This window comes from Petromyzon marinus, chromosome 30, assembly GCF_048934315.1.
Source record: "Petromyzon marinus isolate PM22_M1 ecotype Great Lakes invasive population chromosome 30, UKy_Petmar_22M1.pri1.0, whole genome shotgun sequence".
Taxonomy (NCBI): domain Eukaryota; kingdom Metazoa; phylum Chordata; class Hyperoartia; order Petromyzontiformes; family Petromyzontidae; genus Petromyzon; species Petromyzon marinus.
Window position 1 is genome coordinate 4,716,015 of NC_133696.1, and position 19,466 is coordinate 4,735,480.

A 19,466-nucleotide genomic window follows, 5' to 3' on the forward strand; every position below is an offset into this window, starting at 1 on the left:
TTCCCACACACACACACAGACGCATGTACGGACCGGCGGACTGACGGACGGAGGAAGTAAAATAATGAATCGTTGTATTCCATGGCTTGTAACGCAGCAGCAGCAGCAACAGCAACGACCTCAACTCTCTCCGCCGCAAAGCAGGAGGGAAAAAAAACACACAATCAGGGGCCCCGCCTTCGATTAGGATTCTGCGCACGCCCACTTTGCCCATACAACCACCAGAGCGCCCGGCTTAGCAGAGAGCCACAGTTAGTTTGGATGGTCGTGGATTCCCGCCCCCCCCCCACACACACATTGCTGCTGCTACTGCTGCTTGGTGGTTGTGACCCCGTTTTTGGGGCAGTTGAGGGCTCCCATCAGCCGAACGCGGTTGCGTGCGCATCTGCTGCTGCTGCTGCACCCCACGCAAACCGAACAACGACCACGGGGTTTTTGTTTATTTGCAAGTGGTAGCTTTCGTGTTCATAGAGGCCGGCGGTAATTATTGCCTTTCACCCGCTGAATTAGGACCTGCGGAATTAATTATCGTGATTATTATTAGCGATGGGTGCGAGCGGTGGCGACGCGATCACCGCGTTTGTCCTGTCCCCATCGTCACGACCGTATTTGTATACTGTGTGTTACGTGTTTTTTTTTTTTAGTGGGGAGCGGTGGTGCAGCGATTAGCGCATGTTATTATAGTTATTTTTAAATGCCCACCACCTGTATTTAATGTCCATGTATTGTGTTGCACAATTCTGGACGGAGAGAGTGGGTGGGTGCCCACTGTTGACTGTTGGAGCGGTGCATTGCTCGACGCACTGCCAAGATTTTCAGCCGGCGTCCCGAGTTAGATTCTGGGCCACGTCTGACATCGGAAGCGAGCGACATCTGACACAGTCCAGCACTCTCCCAACCCCTACCGCGCAGTGGATAAGTACGGTCGATGGGAGGCCTGCATCCAGCAGTGGATTGACAACGGGCTGTACAGAGTTATAATCGATAGCACTGTTTGTTGTTTTCCCTTGGCACGTTTTACGCCGTTGCTTTGTTGGCTGTTGTCAATGTGAGCGGTGTTGTGAATGTGTTTTTACCCTTAGAGTCAATTCGCTGCAACAGCTCGTGGTGGTTGCGGCGGCGGTAGAGAACCAGGAGCTGGAAGACACGGCTGGAGACCGAGGAATTGAATCGACGAGTTAGGTAAGTCGCCTCTTCTCGCGTGGCGTACGGAGCGATCCGTGCTTGATGGTGGTGGTTGTGGTGTGATGGTGGCGGTGATGATGATGGTGGTTATAATAGGGGGGTGGGGGGGGCGGTAGCCTAGCGGTTAGTGCGCTGCGTTCGATTCCCGCTCACGGTCAACATCAGTGACAATTATAATCTGAACCTGGCCTGGGCCTCCCCTAGATCGATTCAGCCTCAAATGAGTACCCGGTGTGGTGCGTAAACACATCGCCACTAGGGAGACAAAGACGGCTGGGTGTGATGCTGGCCACCCACGCCGTCGCGTGCCGTGCCGGCCTTCATTAGGTGCTGCTCGCTAACAGCACTTGCCCCAACAGTCTGTTAAGGCTATACGGGGGATCTTTGTATTTTGGTTGTAATAGTGGGTGATGGTGATGATGATGGTGGGCTTTGAGCGAGCAAACAAGCGCGTGTTGGATAAAGTTGCACACAGCTTCAGTCTGAGATTAACGATGCACTCTTACCCGCGCGCGAGCAATGAAATTAAAACATGATCGGGATGTTTTGCTCCACGTGTGTGAAATAACAATGTTCGCCGCCGATCGTGAGTTCCAAGGGCAGGCGTACGCGCGTGCTTGCCTCCAATGGGGTCAACAATACCTGAGCGATCAGTCGCGCAATTTGGTTGCAAGCAACTGGATGGCTTGAATGTTGGACGTCTCTGCAATCATAGACTGTTTGCTCAGATCTGGACCGCCGTTAACGCTCACGGCTCAGCGGAGAAAAGTGGACAATATGCAGTCTATGTCTCTGTTTCTCCAGGTAAAAAAGTTAAAAGTGTTTCTAGACCCAACTATTCACACTTTTTATTTTTTATTTTACCAGGTAAAGCCCACTAAGCTATGTAGCTTTTTTCAGAAACGACCTGGTCACAAATGATCGCTCAACAAAGTGGCTTATCATCATCACGTGGAAATCACGTATAGCAGTCAAATATTCTAAAAGCGTGATGTCAATTCTAAATGTGGAGGGGGAAAACCGGAGGACCCGGAGAAAAATCCACGTGACCACGGGGAGAGAGAGACACCGCAAACTCCAAATACAGCAGGCGTCATGGTGGTGATCGAACCCACGACCTCCTGTATAGCAGGCGAGGTAGTTAACATCTCGTCACCGGTCCGACAGTGGCGAGATGCTACATAACCCCATAGGTCCGACGGGCCTTCTGGGTGTGCATACTTTCATAAGCATTAATTCAACACAAGTAGAACCCCGGACTGGTTTCGACAGAGCCAAGTCGACAGAGTTCGGTTTGCTTGAATAAATCAACGCCGGGGAAGTTCCAGACGCTGTGATATAATCCACTCGCAGATGTTCAACGCGTGCCTGTATGTGTTCAGATCCACTCATGATGATTAACAGCCAATGTGCGTGTGTTATGTAATAAGCTTGTGCCCCGGGGGGACAAGCGTCTATGACGTCTCCTGGCCAAACCCCATTTGGCGGAGCCAGGAGACTGAATCCTTACCCTCGGGGCTACTCCAGAAACAACAAAAAACCACTACGTGTAGCCACATGGAATGTTCGAACGTTCACTGCGGAGGAGAGGCTGCCACTCCTCTGTCAGGAGCTGGACCGGTACCGCCTGGATCTCTGTGGTATTCAGGAGGTCCGGTGGACCGGCTCTGTCTTCTGCCACCATGAGGGGTGGACAGTCCTCTTCTCGGGGCAAGAAACTGCCAAACAACAGGGAGTGGATCTTCTAAACAAAAGAATGAAGGGGGCGTGGCAGTGTGGCGGTGAGGTGTGGGAACCTGTAAGCCCCAGGCTACTTTGGGCTCGCCTTCCTATCAACCAGAGGCGAGGAGTGGTGGTCGTGGTTACTTATGCCCCCACTGAAGACGAACATCCGTGGAGGGATGCATGCAAGGCCGATGAGTCAGATGCCTTCTATGACCTCCTGTCACAGGTGCTAGCTAAAGTGGCCCTTCGGGAAAGAGTCATCTTGTTGGGTGACTTCAATGCCCGAGTTGGTCATGATGCTGGCACCTGGTCTGGAGTGATTAGAAAGGCATGGGCCAGATCAGCTCAATAACAACGGCAGGAGGCTGCTAGATTTTTGTGCAGCCCATGGGCTTGTAATTACCAACATGCTGTTCCGGCATCGGCGCATCCACACAACATCATGGATGCATGCCGGGTTCAAGCAAGAACATCTGCTGGACTACATAGTGACGGAACAGCAGATGAGGGCCCATGTCCTTGACACCAGGACCTACCGTGGAGCTGATCTGCCCACTGACCATCGACTTGTCATCTGTAAGATGCGCCTGCCAAACCCAGGACCCCATTCAAACCCTTAGTGGCATGGTCTTAGCTAGCTGTTGAAAGTTGCAAGCGATAATTTCATCATCGCTTGTGGCTGGGGTTGGCATCGTCCCCCACTTCTCCTGATGTCGAGGGGAAATGGGCGAGGTTTAGGACTGTGGCTCATGCAGCTGCAATGGCTGCTTTGGGTACACGGTCCAAACCTCCCCAGTGACCCTGGTTGACAGAAGAAGTGTTCAAGCTGGCTGAGAAAACGCGACAGGCCCACTCTCATTGGCTACAGCATCCCATGTCAGAGAATGAAGAGGCTTCCCGCAGCCTTCGCTCGGAGGTTTGGAGAGCCGTGAAGCGCTGCAAGGATGGGTGGTGGTCGCGGGTTGCTGAGGAGACGGAGTCTGCCTCAGTGGCCCGCGATCACAAATCGCTCTTTAATTCCATCAAAAAGTAACCTGCAGCACCACACCAATTACCATCATTAGGGGAAGGAACGGTGATCCAAATCTCCAACCCCCAGGAACAGGTTTACAGATTTGCTGAGCATTTCTGTGAGGTCCTGGGGGAGGGGACATCCCTCAGCCTGGATAACAACGTGGGACAAAGTGTAGATGACCCTGCCGAGGCTGCGGTGCCTCAAAAATTGGAGGAAATCACCCCCTGTGAGTGGCTGGCTGAGGTACCATCTGTTGAGGAAGTACTGAGGGCGATGCAGAGTCTGAGACCAGGAAAGGCACCGGGCAGAGATGATCTCCCAAGCGAAATGCTGAGGGAGGGTGGCGTTTGTGCACAGACTGCCCTACATTATATCATAACAACAGTCTGGACCACTGGATCGGTTCCACAGGACTGGAAGGATGCCCTGGTGGTCCCCCTCTTTAAGAAGGGGGACCGCACAGACTGTAACAACTACAGGGGCATCTCACTCCTCAGTGTGCCGGGAAAGGTCCTGGCAAGAATTATTCAACATCGCCTTACCAGGCACGCTGAGGAGAGGCTTGCGGAGCCCCAATGCGGTTTCAGGATAGGGCGGTCCTGCACAGATGCCATATTTTCTGTCCGTCTGCTACAGCAGAGGTGTAGGGAATCCCAACAAGACCTACATCTCTGCTTTATTGACCTGGTCAAGGCCCCTTGATACCATCAGTAGGCCTGGGCTCTGGGGTGTTTTTCATGCCTTCAGAGTCCCTGACTCTCTACTCACGATCATGAAGAACCTTCATAATGGTGAGCGGGCCCGGGTAAAACTACGTGGCCGGGAGTCGGAGCCATTCGCTTTACACCTTGGGGCGCAACAGGGATGTCCTCTGGCTCCCACATTATTTAACATCTATTTTGACCACGTAGTTCGTGACGCCTTCAATAGCTGTACCGGAGGAATTTCCATCTGGTACAGATACAATGGGAGGCTGATCGATGCCCAGGTACGGTCAAGGGATGGCTCCCTATTGCTCAACCATGTTATGTATGCCGATGATCTGGTAATCGCTGCTCACTCAGAGGAGGAGTTGGAGGCGCTGCTGATAAACCTGGAGCTTGCCACTAAGAGGTGGGGCCTTACCATCAGCCCCACCAAAACTAAGCCCCTGCCAGGGTATTTTGCACAATCGGACACTCCACCCTCACAACTCCCAATTGGTGATGGGGCAGTTGTGGAAAGAGTGGAGAGTTTCCCATATCTGGGCAGTGTGCTTATGACCGGCTCCGGTTTAACAGCAGAGGTCTCACTCCGAATCAGTCGAGCAGCATTATCTTTTCATCGATTGCGTAACGCTGTGTGGAAGCTACCTGGTCTGTCGCTCCGCAAGAAGCTTCAGGTCTTCTCGATCACAGTTATTCCCTCCCTTCTCTATGCTTGTGAAACGTGGACCCCCCTAATGGAACATCTTCGCCGGTTAGAAACATTTAGGCTGGCCTGCCTATGATCCATCCTGGGTTTAACCAGGCTGGATTGTGTGAGGAGCTCACAAATCCTTGAAAAATCTGGGCAAAGTCCCATCGGTGAGCTCCTCCGGCAGGCAAGGCTGCGTTGGCTGGGCCATGTAGCCCGCATGCCCAGTCACCACATGCCCAAACAGCTTTTGTTCGGCCGGATCGAGGGGGCTAACCTGGCGCGGCACGGGCTAGAGAAGAGATGGAGTGATGTGGTACAGGAGGAAGTGGAGCTGAGTGGACTTGCCAATTACTGGTACCAGCGGTGTCAAGATCGGCCTCTGTGGAGGAGGCTCGTGAAGGACGCTACTGGGCAGTTGGAGGCAGTCGCCCTCCAACAACAACGGAGGGTGGAGGAGCGACGCTCACAACAACGAGCGGAGCGCCGGGTGGTTACAGCACAGCAGGTTGGCACAGTAGGGGGCACAGGTGGTGCATCAGCCAGTCATCTCAGTCAGTCGACCCGTGGCACCTGGGTCTGCCCCGTGACCTCCTGCCAGCGGGCGTTCGACACTTCACGTGGCCTCAAGGTGGTTGTTGTTGTAATGGCGGTTGTTGTTGTAATTAAACTGGTGCTGCTATCGCTATTGATATATCATGTTAATGCAAAAGTAAACACAAGGAAAAAAATTGCATCTTCTTTTTTCATATAATGTAACTCATTCAATGTTGATATTACACGACAATTCAAAATAATCTATGCCACCGAGTCCCCTAAGTGTATGCTGGCTGGGCTTGTCTCCATCCCAACAATCGATGTGCTTGCTGTTCGTGGGTGAGGCCATTGCCACCAAGGCTAGCTGGGTGGCTGGCTTAACGGGATTTTCCGTGTAACACAAAAGCATTGGGTTGGATCGAAACGGCGGAAGAAGATGCTCGGAACACATCAAATAGATAGTGACACCGAAGAGGTCGGAGTAAGGAATACAGAAGACTGAACAAGGCTAATTTACAATGGCTCTAACTTTTAATCTATGTCCGTGTTAAGCAATTATTTCGCCAGAATATTCTGTTCGTGCCCTGAGTACAGGAAAGAGCATGCAGATGACAGTTCTCTTATTTTCCGTTGCAAAGCAACGAATTCTCGGCTAATTAAGGATACACGAAAAAAAGACTCGCGCGTTCACATTTAAACAAAGAATAGTATATTTATATTTATAATTCTCGTGAAAAAAACTATACACATTTTCTGCACACATTCTCTTACGTATGAATGAACATTTGGAGGAACGGCAATATTATGGGAGATGCAGAAGTGTTCCACCAAATAAGGGATCATCAGCGACCCATAGCCAGTCACGAAATGGCAAGCAGAGAAAATACGTGCTTCTGTATATGGAGGAGACTACAGACCGAGCAGTATTTGTCAGCGGGAAAACTGACATTTGTATCTTATTTCATACATTGTGTCGTGTTCATATAAAACCACTCTCCTGTTACTAAATTATCCGAAATGCACCGGGTCTCCTCGGACTGCAGGAGATTTGAGCCTGGTTAGTGATTGTAATTGGTGACCTCTGTTTAATCAACCCGTGCTGATCAGCGTGGTGTGAGAGTGGCAGACTGCAGGATTCAGTTTTTTCTACAAATCTAAAGAGCCTCGGCTCCACCCTCGATCCGAATGTCGTTTTATCGCCACGTGCAAAACAGAGTCAGGTCCCGCAAATGTTCTTATCGGGGCCCTACGACTCATTGGGCCACGATTGAGTCGTGGCCTAGCCAACAGGTCGGCGTGCAGCGTGGCATCGACGAGGCTCGCTTACTGCAACTCGCTACTCCAGGCAACGTCTGGCTGAAGCATGAGCAAGCTGCGGCGTGTACACATTCCTTGGCACGCGTGGTAACGGGGTACTGCGAGATCCGACCGTGTCCGTCCAGTGGTCGCTGAGCTGCATTGGTTTCGTGATGAGGTCGCACTGATCGCACGCAATGTGCTCGTCGCAAATGTACCACAATACCCTTCTGATCTCGTCGGGGAGCAAAACCATCACGCAACCTGCGGTCATCCTCGTGCAGCGGCTTTTGGCTGACCATCGAACAAATATGGTCACCGCATCGCGCGCTTTCAGATGCGCTCCTGTGGCCGTCTGGAACGCTCTTCCTTCCGATATTGGGAAGCCACTGGGAGCTATCCACTTTTTAAATCTAAATTGAAAACTAATTTCTTTAGAACTGCTTTTTGTGTTTAGTTTTCCGTCCTTACCCAGCACCTGCGATTGGGCGCGTTGGGCTACATACGCTGAGAAAGAAGTCTAACAAACATGCGAACAGTGCAGTGATGTATGGTCAAATACATTTCCATGCCCCTCAGGGTGTGCGCGGCCGGGGGAGTTTGTCCACGAGTGAAAATTGCATGGCCATATTAAATTAACCTTCGTGTGTTTTCGATTCGCGCAAACGACCCGACCACAATAATTATTCATCGTAGATATCTATCACGTCTCATTAATATCAATTACCGCTTACGTGCTTCCAAAGTACCGTGTAACGCCGTTGATAACGCAGTACTGTGCCCAAAGGAAGAGACACCCGTTTCAAATGCCATTCTATAATGCATCACTCAAAAGTAACCCTTGAGCGTCGATTATTTTCAGTGTTACGCATGATATCAACGTTGTGTCGAACTGGGGCCCGTGTCATAAAGAGGAGGCGGGGGGGGGGGGGGGTTGCCTGTAGCACCTGATGGTTCATCGGAATTCGTTCAAAACGGGGCATGGCTCTGCCGGTGAGACACTGCCGAGTTTGCTCGCATTCAGATCAATGTTTGCCAAAATTGGTGGTGCACTCCCAGTCGAGCGTGCAGCCGATGGGTTTCGTTAAGCGTTACTTTTGTCGTTTTTCTACGAGGAGGGACAGATATCTAAAGGAGATGCATTGTTTGCGTGTCTGTTTTGTTATTCATAGTCTTTCCATAACGACGACAATGCGGGTGTTTTGAGTTTTGTAAATAAAAGAAAGTGTCATAGGTTGAATTTGCATTCAAATTCATGTTAAAGCAACCTCTGGCACATTACATAACGAAACCTCATTTTCGACCTGCAGTGCAACGATCATAGCAATGGCATTCCTATTTATTAGTCTGTGAAAGCCTCACTGAGTTTCAAGACAAATTTTCAGAAGGATCTTGCATAATAGTGTTTGGCCAATGCCATTATTCATACTACTTTTTACTCTTTGTGTTTGTTTGTTTTTTTACCAGGTAAGGGCCGCTGAGCTATATAGCTATTTTTCAGAAGCGACCTAGCCACAAATGATAGCTCAGCGAAGTGGGTTATCATGTGGAAATTTACAGCAGCCAAATACTCTAAACGCGTGTTTCTAAACGTGGAGGGAGAAACCGGAGGACCCGGAGAAAAATCCACACGACCACGGGGAGAGACGTGCAAACTCAAAATATACAGCAGCAGGCGTTAGATTCGGGATCGAACCCACGACCTCCTGCATACCAGGCGAGGTAGTTAACATCTCACCTCTGTGGCGCCCCATTAAAATGATCGACCTATTCCATTAACGAGTCCTCATCGTCGTCAGCCATGGTCAATCTACTGCTGGATAAAGGCTTCCATCTCTTACAATCCTGCGATATAATAATCCACCAGGCACTGGCACACAAACGGATTCCATCGCTCCATCTCCTTTGGGGGATGTCCCTTGAACGATTCCTATGGCACCACGGTGGAGAGATGTTAATTACTTCGCCTGGTATGCAGGAGGTCGTGGGTTCGGTCCCGACCCTGACGCCTGCTGTATATTTGGAATTTGGAACACGTGTTTGGAGTATTTGGCTGATACAAATTTCCACATGATAAGCCACTTCGTTGAACTATCATTTGTGGCCAGGTCGCTTCTGAAAAAGAGCTATATAGCTCGGCAGGCCTTACCTGGTAAAATAAAATAAAAAGTTTAGTTTATTGTTTAGTTCTATTCCTCGGCTCTCACCGTTCTTCTTGCTTGACCATCGGCCGTAATCGCCCCCCCCCCACCCCCCTCGCAGCGACGTGCCCTGCCTCAGCAGCCACGTCCACTTTACTCTTATTGGAAGGTGGAATTGTTTCTCATCAGCATGCGTATGTCCGTTAATCCACGCGCTCCCTTCTTTCCGTCTTTCAAAGCGACTCCACTCGCGACGACGGTGTGGCTAGAAGGACGACACTTTCCTGCCATTCAAACCCGACGCGCTCACCTGCTCGCGGTGGTTGACATCGCAGTCGGATGCGTGTTGCTTCGAGTTTAAATTTTTGGGTTCGATTAAAACGGATGAATTCATTCATTCATTCGTAGCAAACGCGAGGTCGAATCGCGCCTGCTGTGCTGCGCAAAACTCGGGGATCTCGGAGAGTGCACAGGTGTGCTCGCCCTTCCCGGACGAAGTCACGTGTTACATTTTAACTCGGCAATGCAACGGCAGATTTAGGTTTAGTTTTTTTTTACCTTTTCGGGCGATTGGTGCAAACGTGTTTGATTTATTCATGCCGCTCGTTGCATTTGCCGCCGAAGGGGGGCACCTGCCTCGCGGAGCCCACACTTCCACGGTTCGCCTGCTAGAACATTGGCAGCCACGGTTTCCCAAGGTCGTGGACTAGAATGCAGGTCTGGGTTGACTCGGAGCCATCGTCACCAACACCTCGATCATTGCGACTATCAATCGTCGTCACAAAACAAAGACAAAGATCCCCCGAGTAGCCGCAACATACTTTTGGGGCAAGTGCTGTTAGCGAGCACCTATAGAGGCCAGAACGGCACACGAGGGGTTGGGTGATCAGCACCACGACCAGCCGCCTTTGTCTCCCTAGTGGCCTTGTTTTTACACCGCACCGGGTACTCATTTGAGGCTGAGTCGACCTAGGGGAGGCCCATGACGGGTTCAGATAATCGTCACTGATGTTGGCCGAGAGCGGGATTTGAATTCGGGTCGTCAGGTTCGTAGCGCCGCGTAGCGCTACGCTACCGCTCCCCATCACCACCACCATTGTCACCAACATCGTCACCAACATCGACTCGTGACGTGCACACCACACAGCTGCTGAGGAGCCCACACAGGCACTGGTATCTGTAGCGCCGCGGAGGCAAGGGTTTGTGGGGCACATGTAGATTTGTGAAATTCCCAAACCCGCTCAGTTGAGAGGTGGACAGGAGACGGAGGTGGAGCGAGCAAGTCGGTGGACTGGTCCGTGCCAGCGAGACTGACAATGAGCAGAGGTTGTAGGCTTCGACTACGAGGTGGCCAAGAGATGGCAGTGCAGCAGAAGATTATTGAATTTTTCTGTGTGGAGATTTGAGTGCTCCCTCCCCCCTTCCATCCCCGTATGTCCCATAAAGATGGTCCATGTCAAGGGATATTCCAGGTGAAAATGTTTGTAATACATGATTAAGCAACCAATCATCGTTGGGAATAGGTGACATTTGCAAGTACTCGAGTTACGTGATGACTAGCACAGGGTGACGCGCTCCTGACTGCTGGAATTCCGCGAAGAAATTCCTTCGTCACGTGCTTTCAAGGCAGCTCGCGTTCAACACCGCAGTGAATTATTCAAAACATTTTAATAGCAGACACCCATGGCGCTTGACTGGGACGAACACCGCAGCCGCTCAATTACAGGAGCTGTGCGGCACGAGCGGACGTTGTCCCGGGCGCAATTTAGGGCACGCGCGTCGCCTCGCGTGCCGTCTGTCTGTCATCGCGGTGGCGACGCGGATGCCCCGGAGCGCGGCCACAACTTGTAGGGGCGTCGCACGCGCACCGCAGAACGACATCCGCGTTGTCAGTGGGGTCGTTAGATTCCCAGGTCCACCCCCCCCACCCCCCACACCCCGTGACCCTGCCTTGTCGAGTTCACCAAATGTCCCCGTGCTCAAATGCAAATTGAAGATGCTGCAGGCTGTTACGTGCCTGATGCTTGATGAAACACAATCGCGAGTTAGGTGAGCATGCGATGTGAAGGACATGTTACAGACGCGCACAAAGACAAAGGCACGCGCATCGACACACACGGTTTGCTTAAATGCAACCGTGCTAAGTGACTGGAAAGTGTGCTGCTCTGTGAATCCCTACGGCCCAAATTGGTTTCTGACCATGTCTGACATGAGTGGTGATTGTCTAAATCGATTATGGGCCTCTCCTAGGTCGAGCCAGCCTTAAATAACGACCTGGTGCGGTGTGCAAACATTATCACCGGGGGGAGACGAATGCCGATTGGGCGCGGTGCTGGCCACCCACCCCCCTCGCGTGCCGTTACGGCCTTCATATGCGCCGCTCCTCGCGAACAGCACACGACCCGCGAGTCCGTTGAGGCCACGCGGGGGGATCTTTGCGCTTCGCAGACCCAGCACTCGACCGAGAATGGCGGCGCAGAATTCCATCCCGCTCGTGAACGGCAAGGTGGAGAGCACGGAGATGGACATTCCGCCCGGCGCTCCTGGCAAGCAGAAGATCAACGAGCGCGGGCAGTGGAACAACAAGGTGGAGTTTGTGCTGTCCGTGGCCGGAGAGATCATAGGACTGGGGAACGTGTGGCGCTTCCCGTACCTGTGCTACAAGAACGGAGGCGGTGAGTGTGGGCGCAGCGCGTCCTTGGGACATCTTATTCTTTTGGTCTTTCGGTGAAGTCACGTAGATAGGTTGAAAGAAAATAATAATAATAATAAAAAGCTACGAGGTTTCGATCGCAACACAAGCGATCGTCATCTTTCCTCCTGATCATCTCCTTCTGGTGACAATCGCTTGTGTTGAGATCGAAACGTCGCAGTTTTTTGTTATTTTCTTTCAGTCTACGTGAATATTGATTTGAAGCTTTCGTGACTGCAGGAATCCATACTCTTTGGTTCTTTCTGTAAAGTCACGTAGGTAGAAAAATTATAGATCACAACGTTTCGATCGCAACACAAGCAATCTTCATCAGGTGGGACAACCACGGCAAGAAAAAAACTGCTGAAGTAGGCTGTCTACGTGACTTTACCGAAAGACCCAAAGAATATGAATTCCTGCAGTCACGAGAGCTTTAAGTCAAGATTTAGGAGTTATCTTTGGAAAAAACGATCATGTGCATAAAAGAGCCTTTTTGGTGGGGGGGGGGGGGGGCGGGGGGTGTTATATTGCTTTGCTTCTGAAATATGATGTGCTGATTCCGGGTGATTTAGTTTCATGAATATGCCCCAGTAAATGTATTTGATTTAGCTGTAATTGTTTTAACCTAACGCACGGTCGATGCTGAATTGGATCTCTACACATCTAAAACTCAACCGTCATGTTTGTTTTTAAGTGCAATACGCATATACTGCAAAACAAAACGCTATCTGTCCACACTGCAAAAAGGTGCACATCTATTTCTTGAAAAATGTTAACAACAACAACAACAACGTGTCAAGAAGATTCCTCTTCCGATAGATGTTCATGATCCGAGGGAGAATTTTCAAATTTGCCTGCTCACTACCAAAATTGAACTGACACCTCAGTCCATATTAGCCATGTTGAAAATAAAAATAATAATAATGGTGCAGCCCTGCAATTTTTCTCATTCACGCCACTGCTGACAGAAGGCCGTCCACTCGAGGTAGCTGTGGGGTGCCCGTGTACAGGGAGGGGGGGGGGGGTACTCTGGCTGGCTCACTTTTCTAAGCTGGTCGGTTGCCTTGTAAGAGGTTGTGGTACCCACGTGAACGGCTACACCATTAACTTGTGGTCTACCCATTTATACCGCTCACTAGGCAGAGGCGTGGGGAAGGTTTAAGAAGTCTGCCCCGTTGCTTCGCCTTCCACGCTGGGTCATTGATCCGGTGGTTTTCTTTCACAAGACCAGTGGTATATTTACGTAATCTAACCCCCCCCCAAAAAAACCTTCATAATGGATAAATGTTGGTCGCGAAAGCCTGCGCACTAAACTAAAAAAAGAAAGAACAGTGTATTAGCCAATAAGGCCACGGCAACATCCATCGCGCCACCGTTGGGCGTTGAGATCACTCGTGGTGCCGGTGGCGAACGGAGTGGCTGTGTCGTGTCCGCAACGTAAGTACCGGAGTGGCGTAGCGAGTGAGTGTGCAGTCGGTGCAACTGCACCAGGGGCCCCAGGTACTTGAGGGGAAAGAAAATTGGATAAGGAGGGGGTCTTTAATTTAATTTAATTGGTCGGGGGAACGTGGAGGTAAATGCCCCAGTTGTTGTTGTTGTTATAGAATGAGCTCTTTAAATGTGCACAGAACGCTGGCGAGTTACATTGATCGAGATGGTAAACACACTTAATTTTCTATGAGAAATTATAGCGATTACCCCTCTTGCACGAATAAAAAACACAGCTCCCATTCACTGCATCCTAAAATCATTTATTTGGAAGGGAAAAAAAACATAGATATGAAGCTTGGCCTTGAGTTTGGATTGATACAAAACATGTTATACTTCAGGGCAATCGATTTTCTGAACCTTTTTACTCATAAAACATAGTACTTCGCCTGGCGCAGTGTCTCTGTGGTAAGCACATGAACATGGCAACGTGAGTTCGATTGCCGGATATGGCTAACCTCAGTAGCACATTATATATGAACCAACCCTGGCCTCTATGCCTCTTCACAAAATTCGCACTGACCAATGTGGTGAAGTATGTTCAAAGCAACCCCCCACGACTGACAGCATGGGGATACCTTCACCAGCGCCGGATTAACAAAGGGCTTTCGATTATTATTTTGGGGTTTATTCAAACGAAAAACAAACTGTAAACACCAGCAATCGGTCAGCAGTGTGTACATAGAGTTATTGGTCGCACCAGATGTGGCAGAATGTTAAAAATGAGACAAGTGACGTTTCAATTCGGTGTTCGTCAATCTTGCCCTTTCAGCACCCACGTGCGAAATTCTATTTTTTACCGAAAAACGATTTCCCGCGATTTTTTTTTTTGGGGGGGGGGGTTCATGGTTGACTTCTGTCTCACAGTTGACGTCTCTCAAATAAATAAAAGGAATTCCAAGAGACTTTACAAATGTCTAAGCCATTATAATATTAAGCAAATGTCTAAGACATTATAATATTAAGCAAATGTCTAAGCCATTATAATATTAAGCATGGCGAAACTTTGTTGCTCATGTATATATCTCATCATCGGTGTCCGACTTATGACAAGAAAAGATATTCAAGCGCGTGCTGTGACTGATATGCTCGCTCACAGATGCACAAATCGAATGTCTTATAACATGGATGCGTGATTAATGATGATCCTAATGACGATGCTGCCGCGGTTTTGGATTTCCCGACAGGTGCCTTCCTCATCCCGTACGTGATCTTCTTTGTGTGCTGTGGGATCCCCGTGTTCTTCCTCGAGACGGCCCTGGGCCAGTACACCAGCCAAGGAGGAGTCACCTGCTGGCGCCTCGTGTGCCCCCTGTTTGAAGGTTAGCTTTTCATCGTTTGCCACGGCAGATAGCCCTACCAGGCCATCATTGCACGATGGGAAATGTTTAGGGAGATTGTCGATGACAAGTCGACGCCGGCAACTACGTAGTGTTGCAACAACAACAGCAACATCGGCGATGAAATGGCTTCACCCGAATCTCGATGAATCCGAGCGTCGCCACTTCCCCAAGTGAGCAACTGGGATGGCGTCATCCAATAGAGGTCACGTGACCTTCCGAGGTTTCACGCTCTCGACAAAGCATTGTCCATCAAACATGTATTTTTATTTTTAAAAAATAAGCTCTGTTGTCATCGGGTATCAACGGAATCCGTCATTCTCTGACGTGTTCGTAATTTGCCATTGCCGGTGGTGACCGAATGCCCCAAAATGGAATCGAACCTGAGATTATTTCTGTAAAAATTGTGAAATACCTGCATGGCTATCAAGGTCAAAAGCTTTGGTGCCAAGTGGGAAGATTACATTTGAGGTGTCCTGGAAAAAGATTGATAAACCACATACATACCTAGGGTTTTTAGCCATTGCCAGATATAACGCAACACTTTACAATCCACTCTTTATCGTATCATCTGCCCTTAGATGACTGCAAAATTAAGTTCATAAATCACCGTTGTCATCCAGTTAATCTGCCTGCGCTCAAGAATAGCTTCCTCTCTCGACAATTAGAGTTTGTGGGTTTTCAGTTTTTTTCAGGGCTTCGCGCATTTGAGCCAATCAGTTGCAAGGTGTTCATCGGGTTCCAGATGTAGGAATAGATGATACACTGCAAGATTCTGTATGTGTATTTGTGTGCACTGCTGGCCATCCACGCATCTCCGTTGTGTGTTTTCTCCGGCCTTCATAGATGTTCACTGACAACCCCAACAGTCCGTTAAGGTCTATGCTAACAGCACGTGCCCCAACAGTCTTTAAAGGATTATGTGGGGGATCTTTATCTCTGTGCACTGCGCCACATTCCTGGTGCCTAGGGTTTGGTTCCTGCGATGCAAACCCCCAGTGGCAATCGGAATCTGAACCATGCATGGCCTTCCTCTCTGTCAGTCTATGTAAAAATGAATATGGAAATTGAATGCCAGTACTGAAAAGACAAAGACAGAGCGAGTGCAAGACCACACCACTCCTTAAAGTGCCATAATGTGTGCTCACAAACAAGACTTTCCAGTGCAGTCTGTTTCCAGGTTGTTCGTAATCTTTATTTTATGATATTTGTTTGTGTATGTGTGTAAAAGTAATGGGGGTGTGGTAGTGGCACAGTGGTCAGCCCACTGGCTACATTTTTTTTTAAAACACAGCTAATGTCTGATATATGAACTGTTTCTGGGTCGCCTCTTCCCCCCCCCCCCCCCCCCCACTTTACCAACAAACACTGCACAGCTTGGTGAAGTATGGCCAAACAACCCTCACGACCATATAATCCATGGGCAGGCCTTCATCCAGCAGTGGATTGGCTGCAGGCAGGGCTGTAAAAAAAATATGACAATACAACTGCTCCAGACACAGTTTCAGTTGATTTATTTTGGTATAGCCCTGTGAGCCATTCGGCTCTTGAATCGGGTGCAACCACAACAAACAAAAAAACAAAAACACGAACAAGGAAAAAATCTTAAAGTGACTATGTGACTGTGCAAACAGAAAATCCATGAAAAAAACCAGCAAAATATTCCTGAAAAAAGCACCGTACACCAACGCTGTGTGCAAAAAATCCCAGTGGGATGCAAGTCAAACAACAACAACAACCACAAGAAAACTTATATTAAGGCCATAAGTCTAACTCCGTACTACAACAAAACAAACATGTCCAAACCAAAAAACTTTTCGAAATCACCGAAAAATAAAACCATAATTGCAACGTAACAGTGATCACAGGGACTGTGACCGAATTTTGACAATAAACTACATAAATAACATGTAACACTAAATCCTAAAGCCATAGCTGGCTGCATGAGTTACTCCATAACAACAGAAGCATGAGTCGGAGTATCAAAGTTTCCAATGCACCTTTAAGATCAGCACGCTAAATCAAAATACAGAAAATACTTTGCAGCATCATCCGGAGCGAAACATTTTATTTTATTTTACGCCAATGAATAGCAGTGGCAGCTAGCGGTGTACAACTCCTCTAGAGCAGTTTTGAGAGAAGATCTCATTGGTAGTGATTCAAGTTGCAGTTTATTGGCAATAGCATTCCAGACCCTGGGGGCATCAATAGCAAAGGCCCTTCCTCCAGTTTTTGTGCGGCAATAGGGAATGTGAAGCTGGTAAATGAGCGAAGACCTGAGGTCAAATTTGCTCTTTGAAACAGAGAGGAGGTCCAGCAGGTGTTCTGCGCATTTTTTTGTAAGTACATCGTGAATAAATAAGATCTGGTGCACAAGCCGTCGAACATTAAGAAATGTTAAGTTTGACCCAATGTAGAGATCACAGTGGTGAGTCCTATGTGGGCAGTTCAATGTAAATCTTAAGGCCGAGTGATAGATGGAATCAAGCTTCTTCAGTACAGTACTTGGGGCTGATTTATACACGATGTCACAGTAGTCAAGTAGAAGCAGTATGGTAGCTTTCATCAATTCCAAACGGAACATTGGGGGGAAGCAGTGCTTGTGTCGATACAGAAAACCAATTTGTATTTTTGTCTTTTTACCAATATAATCAATGTGATCTTCAAAATTCAGTTTTGAATTCAGGATGACCCCAAGATACTTTTAGATCTTGACTTGCTCTATTTGATAATTATTTAAGGAATGTAATTGGGAAAAAAAACTTCCTGCTTTAGTCCTGGTGAGTAGCATAGCACCTTAGTTTGGAGGTATTCAGGACTAGTTTAAGAGCAACTAGCTGATGTTGTAGTTTGTTGAAACCACCCTGTAGCTTAGCAATCACGTCATCCGGAGAGCGGCCAGCAGTAATCAGTATCGTGTCATCTGCAAAAATATTTACCCTGTAATGATCCAGGTCAGTGCCCAAGTCATTGACATAAAGAGAGAACAAAAGGGGGCCGAGGATGGAACCCTGTGGAACCCTTTTTGATATCTTAACACTGTTTGACCTCCAACCATCTGTGAATACAGTTTGGGTGCGAGAAAAGTGGTAATTTTGTAACCATTTAACTGCGTTTTCGGAAAAACCGAGGCAACTTAGTTTACTAAGCAGGGTGTTGTCGTCTACTGTATCAAACGCTTTGGACAGGTCTAGAAAAGACAGGCACAGTACTGCTTATTTTCAAGTCTACTGTAAATGTGATTCAGAGAGTCTAATGCAGCAGATGTGGTGCTGTATTTTTTTCGGAACCCAGATTGTTTTAGATGTAGTAGATTTTTGGTGGACAGGAAACTGCTAATTTGGTAGGTCAATAATTTTTCAAAAATTTTCATCAACGGGGACAAAATTTAGATATGTCGGTAGTTATTTGGATCATCTTTAGGGCCCCCTTTGTGAAATGGATGGACATAGGAATGTTTCCATTCTAGAGGAACTGATGCTTCTTTGATGGACAGGTTGAAAATATGGGCTATCGGTTTGTATATTAGGTGACCAACAGTTAGTAGAGCACAGACGAGAAAACTATCTGCTCCGGTAGAGGAGCACCCTTTGAGGTAGGACAGTTGTTTCAGAACATTACTTTCGTGGATTGGCTGGAAACTAAATTCGTTTAATGTTTGGACAGGGGTATAGGAATTTGCATGAGCAGGGGTGACTCCCAATACATTATCAGAAATATTACCAGCTTCAGAAAAATGAAGGTTAAAATTGTCAACTATTTTTTTGGGATCTGAAAAATATTCCCCATTTCGGTTAAGCTCAGCGGGCAGATTGTCTGTTTTGGATGCCTTTTCTATACATTTGATTGTTTTCCAGAAAATCCTGGCATTTCCATGTGATTCCAGGAGAGTGGAGGAAAAGTAGGCATTTTTTGCATGCCGTATTTTGTTGACGCATCTATTCTTTAAAATCCTGTATTCTAGCCAGTCATTGACCAAATTACTTTTCTGAGCACATGCCCAAGCCTTGTCCCTAGTTTTCATGAGCTTTGTAATCAAAGGATCAAACCATGGTGGGCGGTTGCCTTTAGTTTTAAATCTAACCAACGGAGCATGTTTGTTAAGAATATGGAGAAACGTGTACCTGAAGGTCTCCCGAGCCGTAGTCAGGTTGGGGATATCACAGACCTTGTCAATATCCGAGTGAAGCACATCATTAGTAAATGCCTGAGTGCTGAAGTGTCTCATAGAGTGCTTCTGAACCAATTTAGGGGGGCCTTTGGGTCTGGCTGATGATCTCACCCCAAAAATGAAGGAGTGATCACTAAGTCTATTACCCAGAACACCAGTCAGTGTGAAATTGTGAGGGGCATTTGTCAATAGGACGTCAAGCAGAGATGACTGTCCCGGATTTTTTAGGTTGGGTCTTGTGGGGACATTTATTAATTGAAACAGATTAAATTAATCTGCAAAATTTGTGGCCACGGCCGGCGGGTTTAGCCAATTCCAATTTAGAGCACCCACTAAAACTATTTCACCTTTAGGGAGGCCCCCAAAAAGCTCTCTCAGTGCAGATGCAGCTTCAATAGCCTTCCCACTAGGAGGTCGATAGCAGCACACTACCAATATCTGTTGATTATTTGAGAGAGTTATTTTGAGAGCCAGACCTTCA

The 19,466-nt window shown here is 48.3% G+C and overlaps 1 protein-coding gene across 2 annotated transcripts in view; it reads left to right on the forward strand.

Annotated features, from left to right (window-relative positions):
- The first annotated feature begins 228 nt into the window (after window positions 1-228).
- LOC116947497 (sodium- and chloride-dependent GABA transporter 3-like) overlaps window positions 229-19,466 on the forward strand; it is a 140,452-nt gene continuing 121,214 nt past the window's right edge. The window contains exons 1-4 of one of the 2 annotated variants that reach the window (XM_032963310.2): window positions 229-480; window positions 1,083-1,182; window positions 11,743-11,969; window positions 14,662-14,796. In XM_032963310.2, the coding sequence (XP_032819201.1) occupies window positions 11,762-11,969; window positions 14,662-14,796 (343 nt within the window). In that variant the 5' untranslated portion in view covers window positions 229-480; window positions 1,083-1,182; window positions 11,743-11,761. Of the gene's footprint in view, window positions 481-500; window positions 920-1,082; window positions 1,183-11,742; window positions 11,970-14,661; window positions 14,797-19,466 lie in introns of those variants that run through there. The other variant, XM_032963311.2, reaches the window with a different exon arrangement.